The following is a 9,580-nucleotide window of genomic DNA, read 5'->3' on the forward strand; positions in this document are numbered from 1 at the left end:
GGTGAGATTATTGAAAAGAAAAATATACAAGCTAATATTTTAAGGTGTTGTGCCATACTATAATTTGTCGATTGATCTTGCAAATTGTAATTTTACACCATATATAATTTTTTCTCACATATTATTTCTTAGTTTCACTTAAGCCTTTTATGACGTGAGATCAAATTTTGTAAAGATAAATTGAAAGAAAAACTTACAAGAATCTATCTTGCTTCTCTATTCTTTCCTATTTATTCAAACAAGTAGTGAAGTAGGTTGAATTTATTTTATTTATATGAACTAAAAACGGTTGTGATTCATAACTAATAGACCTAACAATCAAATATGATAACGAAATTTAATTTAATAAATAATAAATAGCAAGTGGAAATGAGACCCATGCAACTGTACCATTTTTTTGTCGGGCATGGTGGATATCCTCACATCCACAAGACCACAAGCAATTGGATATATATTTTGAATTAGACTTTTTGAACTCAAAAATTACTTTTTACATTGATATATATTTATTATTTTTAAACATTTAAAATATTATCAAATTAATTTTCAGCCATTTTTAAATGTTATTGAGAAGAGTAAATTTTAATTATTATAAAAATATTATATGTATACTAAAAATCAATTATCAAATTAATCGTTATGTATTTATGTATATTTATACTTGTTAATTCACATATTTTTTAATCAAATAATCAAACTTGTCAAGTAGAATAATCAAATTTACAATAAATTAGTAATTAAATTTGTTTACAAAAGTATAATAATAGAAATTTATGAAATGCTAAACATGTATTTTTTATTTTTAATATATGGTGACTAGTTGATGTCTGATTTTTAATATATATATATATATATATATATATATATATATATATATATATAATATAACTGTAATTTAAATTAGTTTTTAATTTTTTTATAGGATTAACTATTATTTCTAATCATAAAATATTAAAATATTGATAAATTTAACCATAAATGAGTAAAATTAATTTTATACTTAAAAATATAATTTTTTTGTGATAAAAGTATCTAAAAGTTAATTTTATTCATATGTAAATTTATCAATATCTAAAATTTTAAGGAAGTAAAAATAACATTTTTTTTATTTTTTATGAGTACAAAGTTTCGTTTATTTATAATTAAGTTTGTTAATCTTCTAAATTTTTATGGGTAGAAATAATAATTTATCTTTTAATTATATATCAAATTTAACTTGTAGAATCTCTTTTTTCAAAATTTGAAAACAAACTACTCTTGAATTTGCTATCGATGTGTATAATGTGTGTATATATGTATAGGTGTTGCATATTTAAATTTCTTCTTAGTCTTGTTCATTCTTGTATAATTGGTTTCTAGAGTCCAAAAGATATAGTGTTGTGCGTAAAACATGGAAACAAATATTTTAATGCAATTCATATAAACTTAGAATTTTCATATAGTGACAGCTTTTCATGTTTTCGCTCATTTCTCTCTCTTCTATTTTTCTATCTCTTTATTGAAGTAAAAAGGATTGAATAACAATTCAATATGATTTTATTATTTTTCTTCATATTTTAGTTTCGGAAGAGAAAGAATATTTTCATTTCCTTCCTCTTTTATTTCAAGTAACCGGAAAGGAAGTACAATTTTTTTTTCTCTATTTTATTTTCATTCTCTCTCCCTTTCTCAAGAAAAGATTAAATATATTAAACTTTTTATAAGATAGATATTGTATCAATCTATATTGACATCTTTTATTGAATAGGGTCTGAAATCACTAAAATCTCATCTAAATATAATTAAGTCAACATAATATTCTTTGCAAATTTAGTACGAAATTTCTTTAACGATTTTAGATAAAAAATTTTACTAAACTATACCTTAAAAATAGAAAATGCTTCTGGTTACTCTTTTGGGGAAAAAAAAAAAACTTTTTAAAACCATTGTTTCCCCTATAAAGTAGCATCCAAAAAAAGTTTGACTTGTGGTCAATAATTATAAGGTTTACAATACCAAGTCTAAATCATAATCAACATATAGTTGAGCATGCATTCCTTAGAATTCCTCTAATTTCTTCCTCGGACGCTATCTATGTGTACCACCGTTTCACCACCATCAAATACTATCTCAAAATCTTACACCACCATCAATAATCTTCTAAATGATTCACTCATCGAAATATTTTGCAGGCTTTCTTGCAAATCTCTCTTCACATGCAAGAGTGTCTCAAAGCATTGGTGTGCAATAATTTCTGATCTTAACTTTCATTTTATATATCTTACTCACCAACATAGACTTCTCCAAAATTTGCAATGTCAAGAGAAAGACATAGATCAACATAGCTACATCCTAAAACCATACAATGCACTTGTTATAACATCAAATGTACCCTCCTTACAATTTGGGTCTTCTGAAAAGAATTTATCCTTAAATTTTTTAGGCTCAAAATTCAACCCCACCAATGAGGTTCAACTGAGATCCATATTGAAGTGTGTTTTCGGTTGTTGTAATGGCCTGCTCTTATGTGGAAACCCACGCCGATATCACAAATGTATATACTATGTTTGCAACCCACTCACCAAAGAATCAATAGAGCTACCTTGTGCTCCAAGTAATTGCGATCCCAATGGTGTTCTTGTGGGATTCACCTGCGATCCTTATTATCATATTGAAGAAGACAAAGTGTCTATTGTTGCTCCAAAACGCCTATTTAGGGTTGTGAACATTCCTGCTTTTTCTAACACAAAAACTACTTTCAACGTTGAGGTTTTTTCTTCTGAAACCGGAAAATGGAATGAACATGTTTTGTTATGCCCAAAAGGATTTTCTTGTGGGTTTTCTCTTACATCATCGTGTGTTGCACATGATGGGGTGTTATACTTCACAAGTGGAAGGAAGATTCTTATATACAATCCTTACAAAAATGAACAAGTTGCTTCTGTGATTGATCATCCTAGTGAATTTGGTGAAGCATATAGAGGGTGTGTTGGTGTTTGTTGTGGACGTTTACAATTATCCGAGTTTCCAATTTCACGTTCTAACAATGCTAACATTCGTCCTTATAGTGGTAGAGTTTGGGAGTTAGATTCTCATCAAGAATGGCAAATAGTGCATGAGTTTTATATTCCTGATATTATCGGATCAATTTTTGACAAGTTACAAGCCATAGAAAGAGAACATGTTAGGGGAAGTAGCAGAATCCTCGCCTTCCATCCATATGTTAAAGGTACCATATTTTTGGAATTTGGCGATCATATTATTTGTTGTAATCTACTAACTCAGGAATTCAAGGCATCAAAATATGGTGGCCTCTCTTTGGGATTTTTGCCTATTACTCCAGTTGTACTTCCTTGGTGGCCAACCACAATTTCTTCTTTTCTCTGAGAGCAATCATATATAGCTCCATATTCCATTATTTTCCTTTTTTTTTCTTTTTTTGATGGTGCATGATTTGAGATCGTTTAAGGTTTGTTACATACAAAATATGGGATTTCATTAATTTATGATTGTAAATACTATGTTAAATATCATGTTAATGAAGTTTTAGATATTTGTTGTTTATGTGAATGTAGAATAATCATGATGCTGCCTTTGGATAGAGGCTTTTGTAATTATTTTCTAACTTGGCATGTTTAAAAGCTTAGCTTAGACAACAAACCCATTAAAAAACTTGTTAAACTAAATGCAATAAAATAGAATTTACATGTTAGTTACGAAAAAAAAAAAATACCAAATCCTCTAATCGAGCCATTTTTATAGTAAAACCCATGAGCTAAATTAAACATGATATTAAAATAATATCCATATCACATATCCTAAACTAAAATCGCTAGATGTATACTAAAAAAAAGTTGAATTGTACTTTGATATTCTTTTATGAAAACTGAAATTTAGTAAAATTAAAGTTGTTTGATTTGTGAACAACGGAAAGTAGTATATATAATAATCTTGAGAAAATATCTTCTGAAGTGTTTAACTATTTCAAAAACATTTTGAAAAGGTTCTAAGGCATATGAGTAACTAATCAAAATAAAAAGATAAATGAATAAAGAAATAAAGTATGTTGAGAGAATGAATAACAAGATGTATATTGGTTCTGCCTTTTGCCTACGTCCAAACCTGAACTAAGTGAAGAATTTTACTATTAATAAGTATACAAGATATAATTTCTTTAAGGGTTAAGTATTTTTTTCGTCCTTAAGGTTCGAGATGAAAATCAAATTCGTCCCCGACCTTTTTTTGTTATTAAAATGAACCTTAACGTTACAAAACGTTATAAAATCATCCTTTTGTCCATAAATAACATTTTTTGGACAAATTTTTCCTTAAACGAAAAAAATCTCCCCATCCTCACCATTAATCCCCTGCATCATCAGTTATCACCACTACCATACCACTCTTTAATTTGAACCCATTGCAACACCACGCCTTCATCCAAACAACACCAACAATGACAACATCAACTCAAATACCCTTTATCATCATCTTTCTCGCTTAACCTCCTCACTCCACTGTTTATCTCAGCCTCCTCCCTACTCCACTCTCTCCAGTCTCCACCCAAATCAACAATAACAACAAAGTAAAGAATGCAGCAACAATATACATAACTATATTTAATAAATCAACTCAGGGGAGGGAGGCATTCTTTTGTCACATGGAATTAGACCATCAATAGTAGCACCAGCAGCCGGCAGCGCCCACGGGTGTGGAGAATATTCTGGCGACGCTGAGCCACGACAGTAGATTCATCCAATACAACATATTTGGAAACATATTCGAAGTCACCACCAAATACATACCCATTGAGCATTGAGTTCCAAAATACCAAATCTCTAACAGGCAATTCCTCAAACACCTCATGTGCATCCATCACCAACCCAAATTTCATATAAGTATTAACCACGGCACTCCCCACAAACACATCTAACTCGAATCCAAACCTAAACAACAATCCATGAATCTTCTTAACCGCCAAATCCTCCACACAGGCTTTGATCACACACGGAATGTGTACTTATCCGGAGTGACACCCAGATGGCGCATTCGCTTGTAAATCAAGAAGCCATCAAGGGAAAGCCCATTCCTAACAAATCCAGCAATGACAGCATTGTAGGCGAAGACATTCTTATCAAGATCGGTAGAGTAGTTGAAGACCTTGAAGGCATTGCTCATGAGGGTGCACTTTGAGTACTTTTTTTTGTTTGTCTGTTCATTTTAGGTGGGAGGGGTGGGGGAGGGGTGGGGGTGGGGTGGGGTGGGGTGGTTTATTTTATTTTTAATATTTTTTATTTTTATTTAAGGATAAAATTATTCAAAAAATATTATTTATGGACAAAAGGATGATTTTATAACGTTTTGTAATGTTGAGGATAATTTTAATAATAAAAAAGGGCTGGGACGAATTTGATTTTCCCTCCAAACCTTAGGGACGAAAAAAGTATTTAACCCTTTCTTTAAGCATTCTCAAACTAAGATCAGATGACTCATATCACCTTTAATCTAATTACATGCCCATAGATCCCTTTGAGTTGACTGACAATGGAGTAATTTTATGTTTATGAATTATTTTGAATTTAAAACTTCTTGTATTCTATGACCTTGGATTATGGAGTGCTGTGATGGCTGAGGTTGGAGAAGAGATTAAGGACATAGTGGGGAAGAAGAAAAAGATTCCTTTTCTAGTTTAGACTTGCATTGGCACATCATTTTTCATAAATGGTTGGGTTTGGCTAGTTTTATAAATTTGAAACCGATTTATTACAATTTCATTCAGGTTGTTAGTAAACACCCCTAAATTTGACCATGTTCACTTGAAAAGGACCATATTCTTAACTTAAGACACTACAAAAAACGTCGAGAACTATTGGAGTTATTGTCAGATTTAGCGGCGTCGATTACTGGTGAATTCCGATGCTAAATTCGGCAGTGATTAGTGGCACGAAATATGACTTATTGGCGCCAATTTTACTTTCGAAATTTGCCGATGGTAAATTACTTTAGTAAAACACTGCATTTGACCAATTTACCGTTCGAGTATTTCAACGATAAATTCGACGGTAAGATTGGTTTAAAATTCAAACGCGAACCCTTCCTCCTTCACTTGTTCGAGTTCACTTTCTTCTCTCTCTCTCTCTCTCTCTCTCTCTCTCTCTCTCCATCTCTCCCCTCTTGTGTTCTCTCGTCAAAATAGGCACTGTCGGTGTCGCCGTCAACAGCTGGAACCTTTAGTGCTGCCGCCGTTGGACGTTCTTGCCATTGGAGCTGTCAGTCACCGCTGGAAAGGTTGAGTGTAACGACCCAATTTTCAATATGTCTAGATCATATAGGAAACTGAGCGCTACCAATTTGTCTTCCTAATTATTACCTATTATTTATCATATGAGCCTGATTCGTTGTTAAAAACGTAGTTAATTTGCGAGGTATTTTTTTAACAACGTCTGGATTAATAGACGGAATCATTCATAATCATTCCACAACTGATAACAGATAAAACAGTTATAAACAACCACACATAAATACATCACAAGTAGTTAATAACATTCAGTGATCCAGCCTTTATTTAGGTATAGACTTTTAGTTAGAACACCCCTAGATATAACTAGATAATAACTATATACATATATATACATACAATATCCGAGGTCCTGACCTGTTCAAGAAGTCCTTAAGCTGGCACCCAGGCTAGCCTAGACCATATACTCACCTAGTCCCTCTAAAATACTAAAGCGAGGGAAGGTACGTTCTAAGTCTTCAAAACATAAGTCAGGTAGAACGTAATCAAAAGGTAAAACATCATCTGTTACTCCTCTGCATGATCATACATTGCCATATGACGTCTCTCTGATACCTCATCAAGTAGCCACACAACAGGAGTCTCGTACACAGGATTTAGCTTAAAGTTCACGTACAAACGGGGTGCAGACATTGGCTGGTTTCACAGTATATACATATAAACAGGTAGCGGAGTTCACTCTAGACTCAAAAGACTACCTAGAGCGGAATCCTCTTTGCAGAACGATCATCAACGAACTACGGAAGGGTACTCTTGCTTCTATCTAAGGGGGAAGAGAGAGAGAAGGGGTAAGAACTGGGGAGTTCTTAGTAGGGCCGGGGTTATTAGTTACGTTCATTAATTCCGTGTTGTTTAGCAGACAAATAGCAGAATACCGAGAAGCAGTAAACAGAAGACAGATAAATAGAAAAATTAGAGAAAGAAAAAAGCAGAACACAAACAAAAGAATACAAGAAAATAAAACGCAAATACAAGGAATAGAATACAAACAAACAGAGCATACATTCATACAACAATCATACCAGAGAAAATGCACAACCAAGTATGATGCATGTCTGTCCTATGCAGGCCATGAGCTCACGTGTCGGTTTACACCCTGCAGCCCGACATTACCTAGGAACAAGTCCTAGATATGGTTTCCCTTTGTGTCCTTAGTGTATACGTATCGGTGGTAAGAATACCAGTCTTTCGTGACTACCAGCAGTCGGCGCAAAGCTCGACCCCATAATATATGCACAAGGGGAAACAGTGATCCTCAGTTCGTGGGCATCCCTGAAATCAATTCACAAACAAAACAATGATCCTCAGTTCGTGGGTTTCCCGAGATCAATTCACAAACAAAACAATGATCCTCAGTTCGTGGGCTATACCCGAGATCAATACTCAACAATACAGTAATCTTCAGTTCGTGGGTTATACCCGAGATCAACATACAACAATTCGTGGGTTATTCCCGTAATCAATGATTATCAGTTCGTGGGTTTTTTCCGCACACGAAATAGTTAACAGTTCATAGTTTTCCCCGAGACCAATGATCATTCAATTCATGGGTACTCCCCGTATTTAACATTATCAGTTCGTGTGTTTTGTTACTCTTTTATCTTTGTCTCTTTACTCTGCTCTAATTACTCTTTTCTCTTAGTCGATTTGCTCGGCACTGCTTACTCTTTTCACTTAGTCTCTTTACTCTGTTTTGATTACTCTATTCTTTGTATCTATATTACTCTTTTTCTCTTTACCTCTTTACTTTACTTTGCTCTGATTTTTCTGCTTAACATATGTATTTAAAGCTTATGTAAATTTCGGTATGAATAGTTAGCCTGTCCCAAGTATAAGTTCATTAAGTCTATACTGAAACTGTTTAACTTTTCATATTATACCTAACCCTAGCCACAACTCAAGGACTAACTATGTTGCCCTAGTTTGTTCACTAATCTCTGTCTGTTTTCCTGTTATTAAAACTTTATAAACTTTTTCTTTGGTTTTTATCTTTTATTTAACTTCTTATCTTTTCTTTATCTTTGCCTCACTAATATGTTCTTACCACTCCCTAAGTATTTTATGAAGGTAATTATGAGATTCTGCACTTAAAGTTGTCTTTCTAAAGCTTTTACAAAAAACTGTCTTTTCCGTATTATTTTATTATTTTTATTAAAATATTATTTTTAATTAAATATTATTATTTAATATTTTATTATTATTTATTATTTTATCATTAAATTTTCGAAAATTACCTTGCCTTTACCTTTTCACTTTCAAAATTAACTTTTTACCCCGGTAACTTTTAATATTTCTACTTTAACCATCCTAACTTTCAAAAATTACTAAATAACCCCCCAAACACCAAAATATTTACTTCCTTGCCCTTTTATGGATCAAAAAGGTGTTCTTCATTGTTCGTCATCACACTCAAAGTGTTCTTCGTGTTCTTCGTAAATTCTTCAGATTTTTTCTCTGTTTTTACCCGTTTTTCAGTCTTTTCAGCAACCGATTTTTACAACATAATTCATAATAAATTAGCATCCACTAACCCCCATATTTTTACATGATTTTAACACAAATTGAACCTCAATTTAAGGGTTATGGTTTTGCTTTCCAACAGCCACAAGAACACAAGTTCATAGCTCGAATTTCATCAGATTTCATCAAACTTTCACCAAAATTTCAACAAGAATCACTCATATAAACAATCAATTTCAAGCACAGCCAAACCATATCATAATTTCACAACTCAAACACAATCAATCAAGATTAAATTCATCAAACCCTACCTGGTTTTGCTACTCCTAATTCGGTTAGACATTTAGATGGTCCTTAAGTTCTTTTTCCTCCTAAATCACATCAAGAACAACTTTAAATCCAAAAACTCTCAACTGACCAAATCTCACTCAGCATGTTGGGAAGGGATTTATCACCTTAGAGTTGCTGTAAATTAACATTTCTTGGCCCTCAAGTCAAGTTAAGCATGATTCCTAAGGAAGAACATCAAGAAAACACATATTTTGCATGGTTTTCCTTGAAAACCAAATTGAAGAGGGAGGGAGACAGCCATCTCAGCTTATTTCCAGCCTTGATATGTTATATGGTTATGTAGAGGAAGAAGAGAGGATCATTTTGGTGAAATCATAATTTTGATTTGAGTTTTAGTTCAGAAGAAATCAAGCTTTGAAGATTAAGTGTTCATGAAAGTTTCTCTCTTTTCTGTCTTGTTATTTTCAGCCAAAATGAAGAAATGATACAGCCTTGGAGGTTTTGGGGGTGTAAGGTGAGTGGTGATTGGTTGGCTTATAGGTGGATTAAAATAAT

The 9,580-nt window shown here is 32.6% G+C and overlaps 1 protein-coding gene across 1 annotated transcript; it reads left to right on the forward strand.

The window, feature by feature from the left end:
• The first annotated feature begins 2,073 nt into the window (after positions 1 to 2,073).
• Positions 2,074 to 3,366, forward strand: LOC140183488 (putative F-box/kelch-repeat protein At4g22430). The gene has a single exon (XM_072231936.1). The coding sequence runs from the start codon at positions 2,074 to 2,076 to the stop codon at positions 3,364 to 3,366; it is 1,293 nt and encodes a 430-aa protein (XP_072088037.1).
• Positions 3,367 to 9,580: the final 6,214 nt, after the last annotated feature.

The sequence above is a fragment of the Arachis hypogaea genome, chromosome 3 (genome assembly GCF_003086295.3).
Source record: "Arachis hypogaea cultivar Tifrunner chromosome 3, arahy.Tifrunner.gnm2.J5K5, whole genome shotgun sequence".
Classification (NCBI taxonomy): Eukaryota; Viridiplantae; Streptophyta; class Magnoliopsida; order Fabales; family Fabaceae; genus Arachis; species Arachis hypogaea.

Excerpts from the sequence above, each read along its gene's own strand:
- LOC140183488 (XM_072231936.1), top strand. The coding sequence starts at position 2,074 with ATGTGTACCACCGTTTCACCACCATCAAATACTATCTCAAAATCTTAC.